The following is a 27,866-nucleotide window of genomic DNA, read 5'->3' as shown; positions in this document are numbered from 1 at the left end:
GGGTCATGCAGTCTAAAGTGTCTCGATGTGAGCATCTTTGGGTGGTGTGTTGTCCTTTAACGAGCCAGAAATGGTGCAGAACCTGCTGGGACATGGAAACAAGAGGACACCAGAACGTCAGTGACAAACTCTTTTTACACAAAAAGCCGACAGTCCTGTCTTTTGTAGGCTGCAGCTGCCTCAGAATAACTTTCCAAACTTTGGCAAAGACCAGTTTTGGTCAGGGAAAACTGATAAGGTGATTTTCTGAGGGGTCCATAAACCTCTCACCTTGAGATATGTGAATCCAAAAATGGGTTCTATGGGTACATCCCAAGTCTCTTGATTGCACCCCCGTATTATCGTATAATGTTTTCAGTTGATTTAATGGTGTTAAACTACTACTTATACTAATAAAGACACAATTATCATCACTGTCAGAGTGGAGATGTTTTCTCTCTGTAGCCTGTTACCCAAACTGCAGTGAGTATTTGTACACAGTGTGTAGTATTCATACACAATGTGTGGTATTTATACTGTGTTCTGTGCACAGGAACAATTTGTTGTTTGTCTTATTTATTAATTATTTGCATCTGTATGTCTTGAAATTCTGATTGTGACGTAATTATTGAATGACCCAGATTATGATTTGTCTTGAACACTGGAATTAATTTATTAGGATCAATGTTTCGGGGAAACTGAAATGACTTTACGACAAATCTCTCTCATAAACGACGAAAGTCGTTTGTGATTCTTTTGTTTTTCAGACAGTAAACATATATTTTAACGAGATGGGGAATCAGAAAACAAATCAAATATATAACTTTAGTTTAATCTGTGATCTGTCTGAGACTTTAGTGATGTTGACAACAATCAGATCCGTACAATCAGCTGCAGCGTCCAATCAAATAACTGATGAACAATACGGGCGTGTCGGCCGCTAAAACACTTCCTGGAAGCCCGCTCTCGTGGCTCCTTAGAGATGCCTCCTCGCTCCTCGGAGCAGAAATAAGAGCGTTGGGACGGACGTCAATATGGCGGCGCAGAAAGACATCCGGTTCAAGCGAAGAGCGAGGAAATAACAAAAAAAGAGACTTGGGATGTCCCCGATGAGTACCATTACAGACCTGCCCACTTTATGATAACAATGCAGTTCTTTACATGCAGTATAAATTCGCATATTCTAAAAATGGTTTCTGCATACACGGGTCCCGAAACATTCTTGGGTTTGGATTGGAAAGCTGAGACTGGTGGATCCAATTAGCCCATTGTATTCATCTGTGGTTATTTCCCATAATAGTCATTTAATTGTTTTGAACTCACTATATACAGTGAACTGTTGTGACCTTGAGGATAATCACCGCCTCATGAAACTTAACCTCAATCTAGAGACCTGTGGCCTCCAGAGTATTTTTGACTTAGTATATTGACAACAGAAGCGCTCGCCATCAAATTATTCTTGAAGAAATCGCCAAACAACAAAATCACAGCATGTATCTTTCTAAAGTGTTCCTCAAGGTATTGGTATCTTAATGTAGTATTTTTTTGAAAGATGTTTGATAAATTTTAACAATTCTCCAGTGTCAAAACAAAGAACATTAGTTATTTAAGTTAATTACTGTCAGATGTAATGCTTAACAATTAAGGTTGGATGTTCTCTGGTAATCCTTCACACGTGTGTGTGTGTGTGTGTGTGTGTGTGTGTGTATGTGTGTGTTTACATGCTGAGTACTCTCTTGAGTTGCCAATATTACAGTCATAAAATAGTAGTTCCTACCTATTAGCATGAAAGGTAAAATGGCTTCTTATAGTCCAGCAGCGGTGAAAGAAGTACGCCGATCCTCTGCTCAAGCAAAAGCACCAATAATTTAAAGAATACTAGTAAAGTGCTGCATTCAAAACCAGCAGACAGAATATTTCTGAAAGCTTAATTTTGACGTCTACGAAGCTCTTAAAGGATTCTGCAGCAGTAACTGATCCCCCTTAATTAACACATCATTGCACATTAGATTGTAGTTCAAACCACACCAAGTATACATGGAGGAGGTTAGGGTGATGGAAAGAGCTGCAGCAGCATGAGTGTTCATACCAGAAAAACATTCAGAATTCACATTTTAATGGCTGCGATGCACCCTTGGATGAATATGTGGCAGTGAGCTGGTAGAGGCAGATAGTGGAGGTGATTCTCAACAGTGCAATAGGAATAAAAACTGGAACATTAACACTCTGTTTACCTGGACTTTCTCAAATGCTTGCGTTTCTTCAGGCCCTTAAAACAGGTGGATTTCGTGCAGGAATTTTTCAGGTTCAGCACCTGGTAGATGATGGGGTTGTACATGGCCGAGGACTTGGCCAGCAACGTGGGAATGACAGACACGGTGATGGGCACGGAGTCGGGCTCACCAAACGCTGACACCACCGACACCACTGCATAAGGGATCCAAGCTATCAAGAAGCCTGCACAGATCAGCATTGCCACCTGGTAGGGGACACAGAGCAACATTCTGATCACTTATTTGTTCTCTATGAGTATACTGAAATGTCTTCTGTTCCCTTTGTCCAGCTCGTTTTTTCCCCCAGCACCTTCCCTCCAACCTCTTACCCACCCTTGTGAGTTTTATCTCGAGGATGTGGCTGTTTTTGATGCGGGCGTCAAAGTGCGAGATCTCCTTTGCGGACGACTTGACCTTGAAGATAATCATGACATAGGAGAAGACGATGATGCCCGCGGGGAAGACGAGGCAGAAAAACAGGATGGCTATGACAAAGCTCTGGCCGGACACGGACGCCTGTGCCAGCCACCAGTCCAACGTACAGGAGGTCCCGAAGGGCTCCGGGGCGTAGTTTCCCCAGCCGACCAGGGGCATGGTGGCCCAGAAAGCGGCATACACCCACACAAAGGCCAGGCACAGGAAGGCATGGTGGCGTTTCAGCCATGTGCCTGAGAGTGAAGAGAAAGGCGATGGAGAGATGTTAAAAACTGAATTGGTCAGCTTCAATTAGTATTAATTTAAGAACAAGGTAAATTGACCCTGGAGTGGTTTGAGTTGTGTATGCCTGCTTTCTATTGCTTTCTTGAGTGCAGCTGCATGAGAATGTTGCGTCCCTGTACTATAAACTATTTCAGCAGACTAATAATGGATTAATGGATTTTAAACAATGACAGTGTTCCCTACATAAGCTTTTTGATTGGAGAGAAATAAAAATAAAATCTAAAATTCCCTGCGAGCTTACTATGATTGTCCTAAATGTTGAATTTAAAGAAACAGACGGCTTTGAAGCCCTAATAGTTTGTGGTTAAAGCTATGAGAAAGGAAATAAAGGAATTACAATTTACTTGTTTATAAGAGATCCCGACGTACCGTATCTGTGATGGCAGATCTTCAGGTACCGGTCCAGACTGACCACGGTCATAGTGATGAGGCTCCCGCAACCGAAGAAGAAGCCCGCCCAGCCGTAGAAACGGCAACCTTCCCAACCGAACAACCAGCGGTGGGCGAAACTAGATACAACGAAAAAGGGCTTTCCTGTCACTGAATGGACAGAAGGGGGTGGGAATAAAAGAAGGGAGATAACAGAATGACATGAGTGAAATAGGAAGGGGAAGGTTGGAAAAGAGGATGGAAGTTGGTGGAGGTTGAGGTGGGGTTGGAGAAAGAGTGGAAGGGGAAGACAGAGAAGGGGTAAAAAAAGAGTGAACAGATCAGGATTAGATGATAAGATTAAATGATTATTCCCTACCACTCACCATAACTTATTCTCCAATACAGATCAAGACTGTTACTTTAGAATGAATGAGATTTGTAATAAAGTCTTGCATAGTAACTATGCCTAGCCCTTACAGGTCCATCCATCCATCCATCCATTTTCAATACCGCTTATCCTCATTAGGGTTGCGGGGTGCTGGAGCCTATCCCAGCTGACATAGGGCGAAGGCAGGGGACACCCTGGACAGGCCGCCAGTCCATCGAGGGCACATGTAGGGACATACAACCATTCACTCTCACATTCACACCTATGGGACATTTAGAGATCAATTAACCTGCAGCATGTCTTTGGACTGTGGGAGGAAGCCGGAGAGCCCGGAGAGAACCCACGCTGCCACGGGGAGAACATGCAAACTCCACACAGAAGGACCGCTCCGACCGGGAATTGAACCCGCGGCCCTCTTGCTGTGAGGCGACAGTGCTAGCCACTACACCACCGTGCAGCCCGCCCTTACAGGTCTACAAAAATAAATTCAAGCCATGCAAAATTGTGTCAAACAATCCACTTTGCCTATTTTCTCAATCTTATTGTCAGGACTCAGCCAGCCGGACTCCCTCCTCAGCCCGGTCACACGGTGACACCCGGTACCTCAGAGCGCTGCCAGGGAGCTACGGGCTTGGAGGCGGGGCCAAGCCAGGTGAGCTCCAACTCACACCTGAAGCCACTCAGCTCGTCCCACGGCTGCAGCTCGTCAGCTCGTTGTATTCGGGGGATAAAGATCAGGACTGTCTACTGACATTGCGAGTTTGTGCCATGATGTCTGTGGACTTTCCGCCGCGTGTCGTAGCTTAACTTTCCCTCGTGTCTTTGCTGACTTTTTGTGTGGATTACCTGGTGAGAGCCTTTTTCCCTTCCCCTGGAGAAGAAGAGTTTTTGGTTGGGACTCCCTTCCCACTCCCAAATAATCAACTCGCACCACTCTGTTTTACTTCTGGATATTCCTGAATCTGCCAACCTCAATGACCAACCATGACATTAAAGTCAAATGTGGTCGCCTTGCCTTGATACTACAAAAGAAATGATAGAGGCTATCGCGGTCAGTGTGTTAGAGTGCAGATGACAAAAGCCCTTTCTCCGTTTCCCAGTGTATTCAAAGGATAAAAAGCAGGACATTAAAAACCTCTCAAGCCAAGTTTGCTTAATCATAAGCCAATGATTTGATGAGCCCAACGTTTTCTTGGAATCCTGGAATACCCAGCGGGGCATGTACACACGGTCGCTCACATGTTTGGAGGCCAATTGGTAATCACGGATTCGGAGTCATGACAATAACTCTCAGGCGATTGTAACAGCGATCATCGTCGCTATTTGTCTTCCAGCTCATGTGGAAAGGAGCACTGCCTAAATCCGGTTTATGTACAGAGTTGAAATTTGGCATCCGACCCCCTCCCTCCAAGCAAGCATGCACAGTTTGTTTGGGGAGTGACGAACATGGGTAAGCTTCCTTCATACTATATTAAGGGATTGCTTCATTTTTTTTTCGGAGTCTTCTTTTCCATTTTTTGAATTTGTTGATTTGCTTCCAATGCTTGGTTTATTATTGGGGGGGGGGGGGAAGAGTAGTCCCGATTAGTTTTAACCAATCACGTTGGAGCAGGTAAGCCGTCCATGTGGAGAGCCGAAGAGGCGGAACACATTGGCCAAAAAGTAATCTGGGAACCCTCCGGCTGTCGTCTGACAATGACTCCTCCTATTTGCAAACATTATTGAAAAAGGGATGAATTTGGCTCTGTATATGGCTTGCTGGTGGCAAACGGGGGAAATGTCACTTGTCACCAAACCAGATTTATCCTTATGGGAATTTGAAATCATAATTGACATACGTGTTGGTCCACTGAGAATATTGACCTGGTTTGCTTTAAGTGCAGTCACCACAACACGGTGTGACATCTCCTGGCCAGATCACCATGACATTTAGTATGAATATTTATGGTTCCCAGAGGACAAAGTGTGAGACGACTGACTAAATCAATCAGTTGAATGAATGCATTGTTAGGTCCCAATATATATAAAAAATAAAAAAAACAAGTTTTATAGAGGAATGTATTTGGCTCTTGATCCGGAGACTGTCTGTTCCGGATTTGTTCTGTGCACTTTCGGACGGGATAAGGTTATTGTCAGCTTCAACTATCACTATAACTTATATTTAATATTATCAGCGTAAGGGCTGCAAGATGAATTTGAGATATAATTGTTTTAAATGTATTAAATGTAGTATGTTGTAATTTTCAAGAAGATCAGGAAGAGCCCCACATGTCCTTGTAAGCCCCACAAAAAGGCTGAAAGAGAGAGCAGGTCAGAAGAGGATTATGGAGAATTATGGAACTGAGGATGACCTGAAGTGTGATGCCAGGTGAAAAAGATTAATTACATGATTTTAGTTGTATAACGTGTGGTTTTAAATCCTAAAATATTTAATTTGATACATTATTGCTGCAGACAGCAGCCTGTGAACTGGTAGCAATGTAATCTCTCAGGGCAACTCCTCAATGTTAATGTATGTCCACTCAAAGGGCTTGTTTTTGCCACAGACAGGCTCAGGTGGTTATTACATTTTTTTTGGTGGGGCGATGGTATTGTATTACGGTATTACAGAATTAAAAAGGGATATTCCATTTTAAATATGATTCTACCAATGTTCACTCCATTTGTAATATTAGGGAACATATCTTCAGGAATCAAAATGAAAATAAGAATGAAAATGAGGTATAGACCGACATGTGTTTTGGGAGGCTGCCCCAGAAATCGATTGTGATGTGTTCAGAGTTAACAGCCATGATGTTATTTTGAGTTTGGAGATAATTGGATTACGGAGGTTTTTTTACACTGTTCATTATAGCCAGTGGTGTCACGGTCAGGCAAAAAGACACCTGGGAATGGACCCAAATGCAGAGGGATGATTCACGGTGATATTAATAATGGAATGTCCAAACCAAAACTAACTTAAAGTCCAAAAATGTGTAACTCAAAATCCAACAGGCAAAACGACACAACATATACAAGGGATATGAACAAGAACATAGCAGACAAACCACCACGAGACAGGGGAACACAGGGTTTAACACACTGGGGAGGTGCAGGTGATTAGACACAGGTGGATCAATCAGAGAATGGAGGGAAAACATAGAAAAGCAGGAAGTGAAGTGGACGCGGGACACAAGATGTAGAACACTTCAAAATAAAAGAGGAAACAAAATTAACCAAAACTAAGATTGTGACAGCCAGAAGCAACATTTCCATTTGATTTTCAATCTTCCGTGGGCTTTTGAACACGTGTGACGCTTTCTGTCAGGAAAAGTAACCAAAAGTGTGATATCTCATACAAATGGATATTTGTTCCTTCCTGCCTTAAATAAACCTTTTGCACCAATCAGTTCCTGTGAAAAAAAGGATATTCTGAGATCCTCGGCGCAACCCGCCTGAGACCAAAGGTCACAAGACAGAAACTGAGCTGCAGGCTGCTGAACACAGACGCTGGAAGTCGGGGTTGTAAAAATGTAAATAGTTCAATACGTTTCGCACTGAAGCCTAAATCTTTTTCCAATATTAGTAACACTTATGGGCACTTGGAGCATTGTTGGATATATACATTCCATTGTTTTCCAATTTTTGTATAATAAATGATCATGGAATATTTAACTTGCCGTGTGTCGTCTACTTTTTCTCAGCAAACACAATGATCTGTTGGTTTCTGGTAGCCTGTACGTAACCATGGCCAGGATAAAGTGTGTTGGAGGGAGGACATAGGGTGTTGTGTCTCCCTCGACCGTGTGTGTGTGTGTGTGTGTGTGTGTGTGTGTGTGTGTGTGTGTTCATCAGGATAAAGGCGGTATTACAAAGTTCATGTTGGGGCCGAACGAGGCGGCGATGACGGTGGACCGCGCACACCAGCAGTGTGTTGAATGAATGGGACGGTGATGGCTTTTAAATCACATTTGATCAATACAGATTGATTAGTCAAAGGACAAAAAAGTTGCTCGTTTCCAATTCATATTTCTCGAGCCGTTTCTTTGAAAGAATAGAACTGATTGAAATCACGGGGGGTAAGATTTGATGGGGCCCTTGCCCTTCCACTCAAGTCATCCAAAAAACTGTTAGAACATATACATGACATTTTGTCTCTGCATTTAACCCATCCTTAGCATTCTAGGAGCTGCTGTGAAGCTGCTGTCTTGCTCAAGGACACTTGGACAGGCAAATACGGGGAGACCAGGGATCAAACCGGCTACATTGCCGTTGCAGGGACAACCACTCTGCCCATGAGCCACAGCCGCCCCGAGATGAATGTCCTGGCTGACTCAGGTCATCGTAGTGACAAGATGTTCCGACCATTAATGCCAGCACACAACTGGTGGGGTGACCCATTTTCGGAATGCAACTGTTCAGTTATTCTCAACGTGCCGTCACAAGGGTTTGTTTAAAAACACTTATTCGGAGCCAAGGACGGCAGCGCGTGGCCAACACATGGGCTGATAACAGGACTGCGCTTCCCCAACACAAATGGTCTTTGTTGGCTTAGAGTGGCTCACAGCCTGGTCAACATCCCACACTGATGCACGCCAACGCCAGACTCCATACCAGGTGTACAGCACTAGGTCAGAGAGCATCGAATGCACTGGTGGTTTGTAGACATTGACAGAAGAACATAACGTGGATCTAAAAGCAGGTTGCACCTTGCGTTGTGCTGCTCATCTGCTAAGAGAAAACTATGGTTTCCTATGTGAAGCCCCTGAGGCTACGCTCACGAATGAATGGTTCTATACAAACGGTCTGCTGGTTAACAAGCATATCAAACCATTTTCCAACATTTGTTTTCTGAGAAAATGGGGGCGGGGGGAAGCCAATACTTCCTCCCCAGCATGACCGTGCTTTGATTTCAAGGTTCCATTGTCAGTGGGTATTTTTGTGATCTCATCCGGTGCATCACATTTCCATTTTGTCCAACTCTGGTCGAAGTAGATGCAACAGTATTCACAGTATTCCCCATGACAACGGCAGTGACCTTCATTGGACAATCGGTTCATCTTGTCGTAGAGAAAAAATGTGTGAGACTTCGTTTCATAATGTGTTCGTACAGAGAGAGAGAGAGAGAAAAGAGAGTAAATGCCAAAGCGTTCCTCTGAGGTCAAAAGTGTGCACTAACGTTTTTTACATTACATGTTACATAGCTGACGCTTTTATCCAAAGCGACTTACATTCATACATGTAGAACAGCTACGGGGAGTTTGGGGGTGACAGGAGACACCGGGACTAAATTGTCTTGATTTTATTTGAAATATCGAATGTCCTCAGCATCAACAGCGGTCGTGTTTTCAGGTGTGGTTGTTTGTGTTGGTTAGCAGGATAACACAATTATCCTAGGAAGGTTTTTTGAAGGTTTTAAATCACTTCAGCATTTCGAACTGCGATTACACGAATGACAAAAATCTGGCACTTTTGTTGTTTTCTCTCTGCTAGTTGACCAGAAACCCAATCGGCAGAAAATAATGTCCCCATTATACGATCCTGCAAACCACGAGAGACGTTTAAAATCCACACTTCTGAATCACATATATACGTTTCATAAATGCGTTTCGTATCAGTGTTGTATCACGCTTCAGAAAAATGCGCAATGCCGCACAGTTAACATTGTAAAACGATTGGTTAGGTTGTAAAATAACAATGAAAAAATCATCTCAGTAGCACTCTCTCTTAAGCGTGACGTGATAAACTTGACATCCCGCTTGTTATATAACGTTACGTAAGAAGCTTGAAGTCAACATTGACTTTGGATTTCACACGAACATCGGTCTGCTTGGTGAAAGTCCTGTGTCCTCAGCCACCCTGAGTGGACATTCTGGCCTGTTAAAGTTATTAGTACAGGTGACTGGTGACTGGGCTGGACCAAACTAATCTGAGATACTTCTATTTCTAATTGTTTATGTCAAACAGCGTTTGTCTTTGTCACACTCTCTCACATGTACACTTCTTTTGAACCACAGTAACTGCACACGGAAGCCAGTACCTGATATGCCAAAGTCGAAGACGGCTAGATTAACAGTCATGAGCTCAGGAGGCCTCAACTTGGTCTTGCGTTTGATGGTCATATAAATGACGTAGCCGTTGCCTGTTGCAGACATGACTCCTGTAAAAGAGAGAGAGAGTTTAACCATGTGTGCTTACACCAGTGGTCTCTACATACATCTGAAGGTGACAAGGCAAGAAGGAACATTTGTTCCTATAACTCCATCATACTTTTACTAGATTCCCAATTACATGCACTCAACTTTGTATCCATATGCATATTTGATAGTTGTAGGAGTTATATAAAGCGCCCTAACAATAAACTATGTAAACACATTGATACATTTACACATCATTACCTACTAACACTGTATTTTCAAAATAATCTGCTGCACTTAATGATAAACAGCTTATAAATTTGGCCCAATTTTGTAATATATAATTAAATATTGCACTGGAATGTTTTTTATGCAGATGTCATAATAATGTAATAACCAACCAAATTAGATGTCGTCATCTTGAGTTTTGTCGTAGTTTGTGAAGCTTGTACTAATCTACTGAACTAATTGTGTAATTTTAAATGAATTCATGCTAGAATGCTTACAAATAACGTTGTTACAAAGTCACAATGCTATTTAAGTTGGTTATTACATAATGTCTGTGGCATGACATTTTTATGAAAAAAGTTCAACTCTCTGCACTCCTACATATTGTGTCCAGGGTCGTTAACCTTAAATGTGGCAGATAATCCCAAAATCTTCCATCATGGAATTAAAATGTACAACATTTTGTCTAGATATTACATAATTCGATGATTAAAAAATGTCTTTTCACAAGCCGATGCAATTTCGTGGAGAAATAATGCCTGGAAGAGCGTGAACAAGGCGAGAACAGGCTCTTACCACGGATCAAAAGACACATTTAACTCAAATAACCGCCTGAGAGCAAAACAGCACGGATGAAAACAAAAAAGGCATTGTCAGGGCAAAGAATATCCTTTATGACCACAATGTATATAATGCGAGGCACATTCTCAGGTTTAAGAAAACGCCACGGTAACACAAAAAGAGAACGTTACAGTGCACAGTAGCTACCTCCAGGTGCATTTCATTGTTCACCATATTTGGCATATTCTACATCTGCTCATTCATATGTACTGTACAAGCTTATTATGGGGTTTCAGACAGCTGATACACATACGTTACAGAGGGAGGCTGTAAGGCTCGCTGACATGTCCACGCTTTCTTCCAAAAGAGATTGATATGTTGGAAAAGATAAAAGGAGAAATGCGAGAACACCGGACCAAACCAGAAATCAGGGATATCAAAGACATGAAAGAAAACCCATCAAGTGCAGATGAAAGATGGCCAGTTGGTTTGGAGGAGAGAGAGAACGCGTACGTGCATAATCTCGACATTATGAACCCGTGCCACACACTAGAGAAATGTTACCCCCCCCCCCCCTCCTCTCTTTCTCCTTCTGTTTCATGGATTGTGGAGGTCTGGATCGTGGTCCATGCCTACTACTCATTATTCATACATTGTCATATTCATGTAATGTGTTTATGTAACTCTGTAACTCTGTTCATCTGTACACATGACATCTATTCATCTGTCCATCTAGGGAGAGGGATCCTCCTCTGTGACGTTTTTATTTCCCTTTTTTTCAGAGTTTTTCCTGATCCGATGTGAGGTCAAAGGTCAGGGATGTCGTATGTGTACAGCCCTGGTCAGTAGAGAGACTGCAGCTTTAACACATGAAGCATAGACTTCTATACAACCAGAGGAGTCGCCCCCTGGTGGTCAGTAGAGAGAATGCAGCTTTAACACATGAAGCATAGACTTCTATACAACCAGAAGAGTCACCCCCTGGTGGTCAGGAAAGAGAATGCAGCTTTAACACATGAAGCATAGACTTCTATACAACCAGAGGAGTCGCCCCCTGGTGCTCAGGAGAGAGAATGCAGCTTTAACACATGAAGCATAGACTTCTATACAACCAGAGGAGTCGCCCCCTGGTGGTCAGGAGAGAGAATGCAGCTTTAACACATGAAGCATAGACTTCTATACAACCAGAGGAGTCGCCTCCTGGTGGTCAGGAGAGAGAATGCAGCTTTAACACATGAAGCATAGACTTCTATACAACCAGAAGAGTCGCCCCCTGGTGGTCAGTAGAGAGAATGCAGCTTTAACACATGAAGCATAGACTTCTATACAACCAGAGGAGTCGCCCCCTGGTAGTCAGTAGAGAGAATGCAGGTATAAGGCACTTCAGCATTTCCATCATTGTAATGCCGATATTCAATATACACAGACCAGACAGAGTCGTAACACACTAAGCTCTCTGGTTTTAGCAACAGAGGAATTAATATTGCAGCACAGCCGGGCATCAATCACAGCTATCAATTTGATAATGAAATAAGAAGAACCTTACAGCTGGTATGTAACGGCTTTGGGGCTCCTGCTCATTTCATTTATGTGCTGCTTGAAATGCTCTGGGCTAGTAGTGAAAAACCACCATTAATATTAATGAGAGCTCCCTATTGAAGATATCAGACACACGGGGTCTTAAAACTCATTTCTATCATAGTGCATTCTCCTGATGCAATATTTCATTTATCAAATTAATGACCATTTATTTGTCACTGCTTTATTAATTCCTTTAAACATCCATTCCAGTTGCATTTGTATTAAAAATGTCAAGCAGTCGAACACTGAAAAGTGACATATACAGTTTACTGTACTAATTATAACCATATCAGACTCAAAAGTATCCTGAAAAGGGCCGAACGGCAACCAATCTTCCACCACTGTAAGCTCAGTTCTTTCCGAAAAATATGAAAACAGCAAAAGGTTTGAAATTGGAGATAAGCATTACATTGGAACTTATAGACCAATATAATTTCTTCCTCAATTTTCAGAAATGTAAGGGAAATGATATGAAAACAATTGGATCTCGTCCTATTTACCAATGAAGAGATCCAATTCATACTGAACATCAGTAGGAATTTTAGGAAAAAAGAACTACTACCAATGCAGTAATGGAAATGGTAGAAGAAATAACTGGGGCTGAATGAAAAAATGAAATCAATCACACAATGTAATGTGGCAGATTTCATAGAAAACACCTACACCTGTCTGAGACAAAATGATTTTCCAAAGTATTAATTTACTGCTGACTACTGATGACAGTGTCATAAAGGGAACCGTACATGTCAAATTAGCATCTCGATTAAATGCAACTATGATTGTTGCATACTTACATTCTTTATTGTTGTGTTTGCATTGAGGAAGGCAAGGTAGGGACTCAATGTAATGAGATGTAAAATAAAATAATTAATAATTCTACCAGCATTTACTTTATTAAATAAAAATTGCTGACAGATCATTTTGGCTGACCTTGTCTCAGGACTGATGGCCGGACCAAACTGAGCATGATATTACCCTGACCACATTTATAATCTATGCAAGTTGGGCAGATCAGTAAGCTCTTCATCTAATATCAAAAAAGGGACAAGAAACAAAATAGCAAAGACTAAATAGCAAAGACTAAATGCAATGAAGAAGATGGATTGGAGGTTCCTGAACGTATCGCTCTCTCTCTTCCGGTAAGCGTATTGCATCACTTCCGGTTGCCAGCTTAGCAGCTCTCGATGTTTTCTTCTCCCCCTCCCGCTCCCTCTTGCTCAGAGTGTCTCATGTTTAGCTATTCCTCTGCCTCTCTTAAGGATAACGGTACATGCAACAAGTGTAGTTCATTTGCTGGTTGGAGGCAGTTCTAAGTGGGTTAGATGCACGGCTCCGCACCATCAAAGCTCAGACAGTTACGCTAGTTAGCTCGCCACCCCCCATAGCCGGTGCGGAGCCTTTAGCTTTAGCTTTAGCCTCTGTTAGCTGTCCCCCGGCAGCCCCCGAGCAGCCGGATGGCTGGGTGACTGTTCGAAGGGGTTTTAAGTCTAAACAGAAGCCCACTGAGCACCGCCAACCTCTTCACGTTTCAAACCAGTTTTCCCCACTCAGCGACGCACCCGCTGAGAAACCCACTCTGGTTATAGGTAGCTCCATAGTCAGAAACGTGAAGATAGGGAAGCCAGGGACCAAAGTCATATGCATCCCGGGGGCCAGAGCGGGCGACATTGAATCTTGTTTAAAACTGCTGGCTAAAGATGAGCGTAGTTACAGTAAGATTATAATACACGCCGGCAGTAATGACTCCCGACTGCGGCGGTCGGAGGTCACTAAAATTAATGTGGAATCGGTGTGTACTTATGCCAAGACAATGTCGGACACCGTAGTTTTCTCTGGCCCTCTCCCCAATCTGATCAATGATAGCCCTGCTGATCGCCACCCCTCCCCCCTCCTCTCTACCTCCTTCTGTTTCATGGATTGGAGGTCCATTCATACATTGTCATATTCATGTAATGTGTTTATGTAACTTTGTAATGCTGTTCATTCTGTACACATGACATCTATTGCATCTTTCCATCCGAGGAGAGGAATCCTCCTCTGTTGCTCTCCTGAAGGTTTCTTCCCTTTTTTCCCTGTGAAAGGTTATTTTTGGGGAGTTTTTCCTGATCCGATGTGAGGTTTTTCCAAAAGAGAAACTGGATTTACAGTGAAAAAAGCAGTCATTCCCTCTGGCTGTGTCACAACCCCTGATATAAGTCAGGCTTCCCTCCACATGTAGCACATTGGTCTTCTCAGTAAGTTATACGCTTCAGGTTTGTCGTAATGTATCCACTAAGTCAGTTTCTACACTAACTTATCCACCTCAGCCAAGTGTAAAACTTTTTTTCCGTCAAATGTCCAGTGTTTCTTACGTGCTGCAAATTTAAAATGTTGTTTTAAACTGGAATGGATGGAAACACAATAAAAAAACCTTCACAATTACTCTAGAGGGAGCAGTGAATCCAGATTTCTGCGACTTTTGGTCTGCATTCACACAGCAGTAATTCATGCATCTATAAAACGAGACACATTGTACATGCCATTCTTATTCCTGCAACGGTTTCCTCTGTTACCCCGTGAGTCTCGGATCGTACAGAGGCAGCAACACTGGTGGTTCGGGTTCACAAAACCTTTTAATCTCATAGAACGCAATATGACAGCTGTATGGCGACCGACCTTTCGCCTCCCGCTCCTTCTCCTCGCTCCTCCGTCCCTACTGGTCCTTTTGGGGACAGACACACACCCAGATTAACCCCAGTTGAGGGTGATTAGACCTCGTTCCGGCACCATTCCCTGAACCACACCCCCGCTCCACCCAATCTACAGCTGAGACTAACCACACACCCTTTCCACTCACTCTGTAGCTGAGCCTAACCACACACCCTTTCCACACACTCTGCAGCTGAGCCTAACCACACCCCCGCTCCACCCACTCTGGAGCTGAGCCTAACCACACCTCCGCTCCATCCACTCTGGAGCTGAGCCTAACCACACCTCCGCTCCATCAACTCTGGAGCTGAGCCTAACCACATCTCCGCTCCATTAACTCTGGAGCTGAGCCTAACCACACCTCCGCTCCATCCACTCTGCAGCTGAGCCTAACCACACCCCCGCTCCACCCACTCTACAGCTGAGCCTAACCACACCCCGCTGCCACAATTCCCTTGCGGGAATTTATCAGATCACTAAATACGTCTGGAGTAGATCCCAGCTGACATTGGGTAAAGGTCGGGAGACCATCACATGACACACAGAATATAAACAGCTCTTCACGCTCACATTGGAGGACAGGCATACTCCACACAGAAGGCCAGCCTGGGATTGAGCCCGGGCCCTCTTGCTGTGAGCCGATAGTGCTAAACAGGAAGAAAAAAAGAAAAGAACTCCAGCAATTTCGAGACGTAATATAACGAACAGTGTCAAAATGTTTCATTTCCCCGAGCTGATTTCCTTTTTGAAAAGGCAAAGAAAACCTGCAGGTACAACGGCTATTCTTGTGTCAATGAAACATGTCAAGTAAAAGCTCCAGGCTCGACCATCCACATCAGGCCGTCAACACCCATAGGCGGCAAAATATTCATGCCATCTAATCCTCACTAAACAGGGGACTATGCATTTGTTGAGAAATGATATACTTAAAAACTAGGATGGAAACAAGACACATAGGGAGGCCTTGAAACTTTGTTGAGAATGTTATACTTAGAAACTAGGATAGACACCAGACGCATAGGAAGGCCATAAAACGCCACTTAGTTAATTAAGCACGCGTATAAATTATACTACGAAGACTCTCCTCCACACAATTCTCAGGGACCCAGATAGATAAGCTCACCATAAATACCTTAGCTAGAGCTCTCCTCCACATAGTTCAGGGGTTCAGATAGAGTGCAGGAGGCTGCTCGCAGATAAAGATCACCTACTGACCTACTCCCTAAAACTGAGAGACAATGATAAGATTGCACAACATACACACACACTGATCTGCTACGCCACCTGGAGGCCAGATGATCCGTGAGCCTAGAGGGTGGGACCATACTGTGCTCCTTATGAGGCTCTCAGAAAGTCTAAACCAAGAGCCGCCTCCACCTTATAGTCGACCAATCAAAAATGCCCTTTAGGACGATATAGGCCGAGTGCGCATTCTGCTAAGTGCCCTTTTCCTTGAAGATTTAGCTAGAATTGGGACCGTGCACGTATGTTTAACTGTTGGACAGAATACTCCTGTTACAATTGAGGAGGTGGAGTAGCAGCCATCTTTGACTCAAGCCTATTAATGAATCCTAAACCTAAAGTAAACTACAACTCATTTGAAAGCCTTGTTCTTAGTCTTTCACATCCAACCTGTAAAAAATTACAGCCAATCCTATTTGTTATACTGTACCGGCCACCAGGATTTATATCTGAATTTTCAGAGTGTTTATCAAGTTTAGTCCTTAAAAGTGATAAGGTTATTATTGTAGGAGATTTTAATATTCATGTGGATATTGATAATGATTGCCTTAGTACTGCATTTATCTCATTGTTGGACTCGATTGGCTTCTGTCAGAGTACAGAAACCCACTCACTGCTTTGGCCACACCCTCCACCTTGTTCTTGCATATGGCATTGACATTGAGCATTTGGAGGTCTTCCCACAGAACCCTCTTCTGTCAGACCATTACCTCATAACTTTTGAGTTTATACTCCCGGAGTGTACACCGTTAGTCAAAAGTTTCTACACCAGATGTCTAACTGACAGTGCTGTAGCTACATTTAAAGAAGCGATTCCTTCTGCATTTGATTCAATACCACGTCTCAATGTGATGGAGGACTCCTGTGCTAACTTTAGTCCGTCCCAGATTGATCATATTGTCGATAGTGCTACAGGCTCACTGAGAATGACACTAGACTCGATAGCCCCACTAAAGAAAAAGACAGTGAGGCAAAGGAGGTTTTCTCCCTGGTATAACCCTCAGACCCGCGACCTAAAGCAAACTTCACGAAAGCTCGAAAGTATATGGCGTTCCACCAATCTGGAAGAATCACGCTTAGTTTGGCGAGACAGCCTTAAAACATATAAAAAGGCTCTCCGTAATGCCAGAGCAGCCTATTACTCATCAGTAATAGAGAAAAATAAGAACAACCCCAGGGTTCTCTTTAGCACTGTAGCCAGGCTGATAGAGAGTCACAGCTCTGTGGAGCCGTGTATTCCTATAGACCTCAGTAGTAATGACTTCATGAACTTCTTCAATGAAAAGATTTTAACTATTAGAGGCAAGATTGATGATCTCTTGCCCTCAACTACTGCCGATCTGTCATCAAGAAGAGTGGCCTTGGAAACAGCTGTATGCCCTGGTTTATATTTGGATTGCTTTTCTCCCATTAACCTAGACCAATTGTCTTCAACGGTTTCTACTTCTAAACCGTCTACCTGTCTCTTAGACCCCATCCCAACGAGGCTGCTTAAAGACGTGTTGCCTTTAATTGGCACCTCTCTGTTGGATATTGTTAATGTGTCTTTGCTAACAGGCCATGTACCACATTACTTCAAAGTAGCTGTAATTAAACCTCTCCTGAAAAAGCCCACTCTTAATCCAGAGGTGTTGGCTAACTACAGACCAATCTCTAACTCCTCTCTAAGATCCTTGAGAAAGTAGTCGCAAATCAGTTGTTTGACTTTCTACATTAGAATAGTTTATTTGAGGAGTTTCAGTCAGGATTTAGAAAACACCACAGCACAGAGACAGCACTGGTGAAAATTACAAATGACCTCCTAATTGCATCAGATAAAGGACTCATCTCCATACTGGTATTATTAGACCTTAGTGCTGCGTTCGACACCATTGATCATGACATCCTATTACAGAGACTGGATCAGTGGATTGGCATTTCAGGTACCGCACTAAGTTGGTTTAAATCCTATTTATCAGATCGATCTCAATTTGTATTTGTAAACGATGAAGCCTCAATGACCACCAACGTTAATCATGGAGTTCCACAAGGTTCTGTGCTTGGACCAATTTGATTTACCTTATATATGCTTCCTTTGGGCAATATTATCAGGAAACACTGCATAAACTTTCATTGCTATGCAGACGATACTCAATTATATCTATCGATCAAACCAGAGGAGACCAACCAGCTCGCTAAAATTCAAGAATGTCTTAAAGACATAAAAACATGGATGACCTGCAACTTCCTGATGTTAAACTCAGACAAAACTCAAGTTATTTTACTGGGCCCTGAACACCTCAGAGATCAATTATCTGGTGATGTGGTTTCTGTAGATGGCATTGCCCTGGCATCCAACACCACTGTAAAGAATCTCTAGTTATCTTTGACCGAGACTTGTCCTTTAACTCCCACGTTAAGCAAATCTCAAGGATTGCATTTTTTCATCTACGTAACATTTCAAAAATCAGGCACATCTTGTCTCAAAAAGATGCAGAAAAGCTGGTTCACGCGTTTGTTACTTCCAGACTAGATTACTGCAACTCCTTATTATCAGGCTGCTCTAATAAGTCTCTTAAATCCCTCCACTTGATCCAGAATGCTGCAGCTCGTGTACTCACAAAAACTAAGAAAAGAGATCACATTACTCCTGTATTAGCTGCTCTGCACTGGCTCCCTGTAAAATCAAGAATCACATTTAAAATTCTTCTCCTCACCTACAAAGCCTTGATTGGTGATGCACCATCATATCTTAAGGAGCTTGTAGTACCATATTGCCCCACTAGAGAGCTGCGCTCACTAAATGCGGGGCTACTTGTGGTTCCTAGAGTCCTAAATAGTAGGATGGGAGCCAGAGCCTTCAGTTATCAAGCTCCTCTTTTATGAAACCAGCTTCCACTTTCAGTCCGGGAGGCAGACACAGTCACCTCATTCAAGAATAGACTTAAGACTTTCCTCTTTAATAGTGCTTATAGTTAGGGCTGAATCAGGTTTGCCCTGGTCAAGCCCCTTGATATGCTGCTATAGGCTGTTGGGGGATGTTTTAGGATACACTGAGCACCTATCTCCTCTTCTCTCTCTCCTTATGGATGGATTTACATCTCTCCATTGCACCTTATTAACTCTGCTTCCTCCCCGGAGTCTTTGTGACTTCACGTCTCATAGGGTCCATTGGACCTGGAGGTGTCTGATGCCTGGTGAGCCGGCCTCCCGCGTTGGCCCTGCTGATGCGCCCCGCCCCCCCTCCTCTCTACCTCCTTCTGTTTCATGGATTGGAGTTCCATTCATACATTGTCATATTCATGTAATGTGTTTATGTAACTTTGTAAATGCCGTTCATTCTGTACACATGACATCTATTGCTTCTGTCCATCTGGGGAGAGGGATCCTCCTCTGTAGCTCTCCTGAAGGTTTCTTCCCTTTTTTCCCTGTCAAAGGTTATTTTTGGGGAGTTTTTCCTGATCCGATGTGAGGTCCTGGGACAGGGATGTCATATGTGTACAGATTGTAAAGCCCTTCAATTCTAAACTGAATTGAATTGAATTAAATGTTAATTGATTGATTTTAATTAGCTCGTCTTGAGTCCTGATTTCACTACCACAACACATTACATTGTCATGTAAATAAGTAAAAGTGCATACTCCAATTTAGCCATAATGAGGGAGAAAAAGAAGGGTGAAGGAGATAAATATGACATCATGCTTATATGACTCCTCCACCCCATCCCCACGTGGCATCTAATGCCCGATACTCTCCAAAACAACTACATAGATGTTCATGGCCTTCTGTGTGATTATTTAGTTTCATCAACAACACTTCCTTTAAAAGGTAAGTGACGAGGCCCAACATATTTTTAGTTTACATAGATGCAAAGTGTATCTCAGCCCATCATGTCTAATGTGGACTGACAGGGAACCGGGCAGGGCTCGTCTCGTTCTCCAACAACCGAGGTGTAAAATTGCGCTTTGAAAATACAGCGAGTTGAGTTGATTTATGTTACTTCGTAGAAAACATGCAACTATGTATATAGTGCCGAACCCTCAAGTGTGAGAGTCTCACCCCCAACTCGTCAAATACAGACGCTTGGTCGGTATGGCGCTCTAGGTTCCCTTCAAGCGACAGTTGTGGAATTGACAGGGTCGGAAAGGACGAACGTCCTGTGTTTGTTTGATCCTGCCACCTCCCTGTGAGGGGTATTTGGACCTTTACACCACCTCAGTCTATCGATGACGGAGGTTGGTTTACATTGGAGTTAGTTGAAAGCGCGGTGCATTGGTATCAGACGCCATGGGGCACTGAGTGGAAGGGAGACCATGGTTATTAGTACTAATGAGTCTGGGGTTATTCACATTACCAAACTCACAGAGAACTCTTTACCTTTTACTAGGGTTGCAAAGGGGCGGAAAGCTTCTGGTAAATTTCCGGAAAGTTTCCTCGGGAATTAAAAAAAAATTTTTTTTTGCAAAAGCATATAACAGGGAACTTGAATGTAGTCGAGAACAAGACTATGCACGCCTAGCTCAGCTGTTTCAGCCCTATGCCAGGCAAGTGTGAAGGGGTCTTCACACCAAACGCGTTGCGAATTTTTCGCGCGTCTGGATCCCATGCAAAGTCAACGCTTGCAAAATTCGGCGTGCGTTGCAATAGACGCGTTTCGCGCTCTGCGAAATTTCGCAAGAGTTGAAATATTTCAAATTCCAACGCCAGCCAATCAGCGTTGAGATGCTCCGCCCGTTTGGCTGCTGCTGTTCTAGTAGCACTGGAAGCCTAAGTTATCGAGGCGCAGTCGGTGAAACTCCCCGAGCTGTGTGAGCCTACGGGTGATGTTATGAACCCAAACACCAGGGCGTTAGATGTTCCGACGTTTATGGGATGTCCACAACAAGTATAAAGCAGAACTAGCGGTTATTGCGACCGTGGTGAATGGAGGAAATTATAACTATTTTTACCGAGACAAGCCACGGAGATAAGCCACGCCCCCTTTTCGCAACTGGTTGCGAAAGACACAAATGAACACAACTTGACTGGCGAATAAACTGACGTGAGTAAAGCATTGCGAATATTCGCTGATTCAATTATAGCTCGCAACATATTGAAAAAAATAACTGAACTAGTTCACTTTTTGGAGCTGTGAACTTAGTTCAACATTTTGAATTATGAACTATGAACTGAACTAGTTCATTTTAAAATGTGTGAACTATGAACTGAACTAGTTCATGTAGAAAGTGAACTTTCCCAACACTGTTTGTCATATAGCATATTGATTACTTTGTAAACTGAAGCCATGTTCATTTTAATACCAAGTTTATTTGCATACAGTAGACTAACTAACAGCAGTGAGGAGGACGTTGATGAGGTCCAGGAAGACAGCATTTAGATTCAGGGAAAAACACTAAAAAAAGAAATGTGGGTTGGTGGGGGGGGGGGGGGGGGGGGGGTGATCATAGGGAATACACCTTTTTTATTCAACGTTCATGTTTTTGTTGATATAATAAAGTTCTACTCACAAAATAGTCAAAAAAGTCAAAAATGTCCATTTTTAAAAGTTGTATTATAAATGTTTGCATGCATGTCTGCTTATGACAAGGTAAATACAGTTAAATTACCCCAACATTTTCAGTTTATTCCCGTTAATTCCTGTATATTCCCGTTTATTCCCGTTAATTCCCATGGAAAGTTTCAAACTTTGAATATTCCCGGAATTTTGCAACCCTGCCTTTTACTGTCTTGAAGCTCTTTTTTTGTTTGTTTTAACCCTAACAACAAATTTATGATGAACCAGGGCCCTATTTCTCGTACGTGGCTTAACTAAGTCGATCAAATGTCCCATTAGCCATCTTAAATTAACACGATGATTGACATCAGGCTATCCCATTTTCTCAAAGGCTGATCCGCGGTCAAATCCTTCTCGTTAATTTGAACCAGACTTTAGTACTCAGGATAGTTGAAACAGACTTCAGTAATCAGGATAGTTGAACCAGACTTCAGTACTCAGGATAGTTGAACCAGACTTCAGGATAGTTGAACCAGACTTCAGTAATCAGGATAGTTGAACCAGACTTCAGTAATCAGGATAGTTGAACCAGACTTCAGGATAGTTGAACCAGACTTCAGTAATCAGGATAGTTGAACCAGACTTCAGTACTCAGGATAGTTGAACCAGACTTCAGGATAGTTGAACCAGACTTCAGTAATCAGGATAGTTGAACCAGACTTCAGTAATCAGGATAGTTGAACCAGACTTCAGTAATCAGGATAGTTGAAACAAACTTCAGTAATCAGGATAGTTGAACCAGACTTCAGTAATCAGGATAGTTGAACCAGACTTCAGTAATCAGGATAGTTGAAACAAACTTCAGTAATCAGAATAGTTGAACCAGACTTCAGTAATCAGAATAGTTGAACCAGACTTCAGTACTCAGGATAGTTGAACCAGACTTCAGTAATCAGGATAGTTGAACCAGACTTCAGTAATCAGGATAGTTGAACCAGACTGCAGTAATCAGAATAGTTGAACCAGACTTCAGTACTCAGGATAGTTGAACCAGACTTCAGTAATCAGGATAGTTGAACCATACTTCAGTAATCAGGATAGTTGAACCAGACTTCAGTAATCAGGATAGTTGAACCAGACTTCAGTAATCAGGATAGTTGAACCATACTTCAGTAATCAGGATAGTTGAACCAGACTTCAGTAATCAGGATAGTTGAACCAGACTTCAGTAATCAGGATAGTTGAACCAGACTTCAGTAATCAGGATAGTTGAACCAGACTTCAGTAATCAGGATAGTTGAACCATACTTCAGTAATCAGGATAGTTGAACCAGACTTCAGTAATCAGGATAGTTGAACCAGACTTCAGAATAGATGAACCAGACTTCAGTAATCAGGATAGTTGAACCAGACTTCAGTAATCAGGATAGTTGAACCAGACTTCAGTAATCAGGATAGTTGTGCGTGCCCGTCCTACTTCAAAAGGGGGAAGCATCGATCACTGAAACCATGATTTTCTAACGGTACAATGCCAAATAAACTCCAAGGAAGAGCCTCTTTTTTTCTCATCCATTCGTCTGTGCTTTGACTTTCATGAATCTACTCTCAACGCAGCATCAGTGTTGGGAAAATGTATCGGCTCATTTTAAGAGCCTCATTCTTTAAATGTGCCTGCTGGCAGTCGACTTAATGGCATGCAAGTAGATCATATATATGTGTATATTAATGTGTGTGGAGATGATCATATAGAACTTTTATTGCATTTACATGGACATGGCCAGGGAACGTAATGAACACATCCACAAGTTTCACCAAAACCACGGCATACAGTGGCTTTCCTGATGCTGCACTGGCATCAGGTCTATCATAACGGGAGAGAGAAAGTGTGTGTTTTTTTTATGTCAAAAGACTTTCCAGCCAACTGTGTCAAATTTAAATTTCCCACGCTCTAAAATGCCAACAAATACAGCAAAGTAGACACAAGAGATATTTATATCCAGGTTCCTCACACTCCCAAACATTATTGAAACCAATATGAGTAATTCTGAGGTTTTGGTTCATTTGTGCGCATGAGATAAATTTACAGAGAAAGACAGCACAGCACCCCCCGCTGCAGTCTCTTCACCTTGTTGTGCTTTTGTGCACATTAAACATATTGTTTTGATGACTTATTCTGCACAGTTTCTTCTGCACATCAACCGGCATGTCAGCGAACAATTGTGAATCCCTTAAAGCTTCCCGCTTTATGTGGCAGGCCAAATATTACATTTATCTTTGTTTAATAGCCGACAGATGGATGTGTGGATGTGACGAGCAACACGATGAGATGGAGAATATTCGGGTTCAAAACTGTCGATGTCGGTTACATGTTGTACAGCTTGTGTGCAAAATTATTCAAAATGTGGGGGTGGCTGTGTTCTTACCTGTGTATACCATGTATGCTCAATGAGAAACATTGAAGATGGATAAAGTATGCTGATGACAGGGCCTTCCTTCGCCTTCTACTGAAAACAGACCCACGAGGTGAAGCTGCCGATTTGGCCACGCCAAGTGTCGCTTTAGCCAGCTAGAGATCAACGAGGCCGAGACTAAACAACAAAGGAACACAGTGCCAGCTTCACATGATGGCCAACATGTTGAATACCTCTGTACAGCGGTGGACTCCAAGGTGAGCAGATTTTAGAACTAGTGGACAAAACTATTGTTGAGTGTTTTAATGTTTCACCTTTCTGCCTGGTACGGTCACCTGAACTAGAGAACTAAGAATAAACTCTCTGGTTTACTAACCTTTTACAGAGAAGATTTTTATTAATTAATTGTACTACTTGTACATATTGCACAACAATTATTTAGCTGAAGCCTTATCAATAGCGACTGACAATAAATGTAAACGTCATCATATCTGCTGATTGACTTCAAGTGCTTCATCGAGAGACAAAAGGAGAGTTTTCTATTATGTATTTGTCTTAGTTCTTGGGCCAAGGTGGAGTCTGAGCAGATGAGTTTATGCGGTCCTGATGTTACTGTGGAATTCATTCCATTGTGGACAGCAACAGTCATGATGTTGGCAGAGTGGGTGCTGGTCCCCTTTGTGGTGAGGGAGTAGCAACCCGACTGGCAGTAGCAGAGCTTAGTGAACGGGCTGGGGTGTAAGGTTTGAAAGTGGGTTCCCTGGAGATGCTTTTAGAGGGTTAGGAAAACCCAGAGGTATTGGTGAGGTGGGTGAGGAAGGCAAAGGGGTGTGACTGAAGACAGGAAGACAGGATGGGGTCAAGAGGTCATGTGGTTGGGTGGAGGGAGGTAACCCACAATGGGTGAGAGAGGTGTAAGTAATGGTGGGAAAGTGGATGAAGCAAGAGAGGAGCAGAACAGGGAGGTGGCGGAGGACGGGGACAGGATGTGTGGAAGAGAGTTTAGGGAGCTTGAGGAGAGTACATCCTCTTATCTGACAGTCCGTGCAACAGACAATCTGACCAGTGAGCAGCTCAGCAACAGATTCATTTTGGCCCGCGGGGTGAACGATGAAGCTTTCCCTCATAAACCCACTGGCCTGTCAGCTGCTCTCCGTTCACTCAGTTTGAGCTGAGCACATATCTTGTTTTTTCGCTGCTGAATAAATCTGATTCATTAACATTATCTATGAGGGCACTTGAAATATAATGGTGAACTGAATTACTGAATAGAACAATGGGCACACTGTGCAAGTCCAAATTCCCATGCACTCATATGATGCACTGACTCAGGCAAGGAACATGTCTCAGCCTGTTTATCGGTGTGGGGGCGGGCGTTGTTACAGGACGGGCATCAGGCATGCGGGTTTCGAGTTGCTAACCGGCTTCAATCAACTCTACCACGGCGTCAGATCATGACGCCCTTATCTTCCTCGGTCCACCTGTTTCTTTACTCATACTTACTGCTCTATTCTTTTTTATTTTCAATATCAGACATTGTTTTCATTTTTCAAAGGCTGAAACTTGAACAGTGGTTGTCATCAGCGGATCCTCTGGAAACATCCATGAAACGGATCTCCTGATGTAATCCTCTTTCTTTTACTTGTACTGTTGCTTAGGGTTTGATAATATAAATGCTTATATATTGTAATAATGTTATGCTTTTGTCAGGCTACTCAAATTCAGAATAACACATAGAGGATGAAATTTGTGTCTGGGAATGTGCGGCTGTCTCGTCTTGGAAACAACACACCCGAATGTCATTGACTAGTCTCATCGAAATGTTGACAGGCCTTGCATGGCGCAGTCCTGTGAGATGAAATCATCCACCTCCTTGATCGCTCAGCACCAATCAGAAATTAAGATGATGAACAACCTGTGACGAAATCTGTGTATGAAAAGGCCGGGTTTTCCCATGCAGACGATTTTGGACCACGATAACAGGTTGAGGATGGGTGTCTGCTGTATTTGACCTCTAGCTGTATAAACGCTGGACTATACTGACCTACAAAGCTACACTACCTCCCCATTATTGTAGAGGCTTAATGTTTCCATGGAATTCTCCCCTGTGTTTCCGAGTGGGCACCAGCCAGGGTTGCCAGGGGATTTATGATATTTATGGCTGCTATGGCTGTATACTGCAGCCGATTCATTTACTTTGCTACATATGCAGGATTAATACGGTTGCATACGATTGTTTTTTCACGCTACCAGGGATGTAGGGGAACAAAAGAAGCCCGGTTTGTGTGGGGACCAACACTCACATCACACCTTAACATCTGGAATCTGAGAGTGTGGTTGCAGGTGAATGGCGTACGGAGTGGATGACATCATACCTTTAAGTTATACCTGTTAAACTGCAACAGCGCTGAGATTTACAAAAATGACAAAGAGGCTCCTGTGCAATAAAGTGGGTTTTACAATCGCATCGAGATTAAAGCCGGAAGACGGTGAGATGAAGTTGAAGGCTTGGATGAGTTAAGATTCGTTTGTATTGTAATTCTGCTCATCCTGAAATGGGCGACTGTGGGTCAGTGGTTAGCAGCTCCGTCTTTCAATCAGAGGGTCAGCGGTTCGATCCCCGCTCACATCCCGCCCTAGTCGATGTCTCCTTGAGCAAGACGCTTGACCTGGCTGTCCTACAGGGTATGATTGTGAGTCGCTTTGGATAAAAGCATCAGCTAAATGTAATGAAAGAGATCCGCAGTTATGAACGGTATCACAACCGTATGAGCAAGCAGGGATGGGAACCGTTAGGACTTCATCAATATTACTACTCTTAACAATACTCCTGATCATTCAGTTTTTTTTATCTGTACTCTTATGGGTTCTTTTTTTTATTACTAAATAATTGCTTTTCAATATTTAGATTTATATCTTAAATATAACTAAATGTAGTTTCTAAAGCAGCAAATATTTGATAAACAATATACACAATGATTATTATTATTGCTGATTCCTGATAATATGATTATGTGTTTTCACAGCAATATAAAATAGCATAAAGCAGCTTGTAATATACTATTAACATGACTAATGCCTGGATTATTTTGAACCAAATATTGTAATAAAGATACAATAATGAATTTACTAATAATTTGTGTAATTTATTTAAACACTATTTGTGACAATAACAAAGTAACAATAACATTCAACATTTCTTTTTTTGTAAAATCTTTCAAATTCCTGTTGATTTGATTTTCTAATAAGAAAGAAATGTAAAATGTTATTGATCCCCGTGGGTAATGTCTTCTCTATATTGTACCTTCCTTAGTTATTAAGGAGCAGTGGGCTGCAGTGAAGCACTCAGGGAGCAACTGGGGGTTCAGTGCCTTGCTCAAGGACACTTTGACATGAACTATGGGGAGAGCGGGGATCGAACCGGCGACCTTGTGGTTATGGGATAGATCTAGGTTTCCCATTTTGTACAAGTAAGTTCTGCTTCCCAATGGCCGGATGATATAATAAATCTTGTACAAAGAACCACTTCACACAGTTATTGCACATGTCTTCATCTTGCCTTTGGCCTCATTGTGTGATGTTTATGTTCCAACACATTATCATTAAGCCTGATTGCAGCAACACTCACCGTCACTTTTTGTAAAACGAAACATGCATCAAGAGAAAAGCAATCTTTGCAATCAGACTTACCTATGATACAGATGTAAAAGGCAGCAATGATATCCGCCTCTCTGGACAGTTTTGAGGCGAAAGGGTCCCCGTGGAGGAGATAATGGGGGATGTATGAAGGGTGCGGCCACGTCTCGTTCTCCATCGGTGGGGGATGTCCTGTGA

At 42.7% G+C, this 27,866-nt stretch overlaps 1 protein-coding gene across 1 annotated transcript; it reads right to left on the bottom strand.

Annotated features, from left to right (window-relative positions):
- Nucleotides 1-12: 12 nt before the first annotated feature.
- Nucleotides 13-27,846, bottom strand: opn5 (opsin 5). Its single transcript, XM_034528356.1, has 6 exons — nucleotides 27,723-27,846; nucleotides 9,752-9,871; nucleotides 3,342-3,512; nucleotides 2,586-2,920; nucleotides 2,214-2,458; nucleotides 13-82 (listed from the first exon to the last, which is right to left on the bottom strand). Exons 1-6 carry the CDS (start codon nucleotides 27,844-27,846, stop codon nucleotides 13-15), a joined length of 1,065 nt encoding a protein of 354 aa, XP_034384247.1.
- Between the last annotated feature and the right edge of the window lie 20 nt (nucleotides 27,847-27,866).

This window comes from Cyclopterus lumpus, chromosome 24 (genome assembly GCF_009769545.1).
Source record: "Cyclopterus lumpus isolate fCycLum1 chromosome 24, fCycLum1.pri, whole genome shotgun sequence".
Taxonomy (NCBI): Eukaryota; Metazoa; Chordata; class Actinopteri; order Perciformes; family Cyclopteridae; genus Cyclopterus; species Cyclopterus lumpus.
Note: the sequence above shows the minus strand (reverse complement) of the source record. Positions and strands in the feature narration are given on the sequence as shown.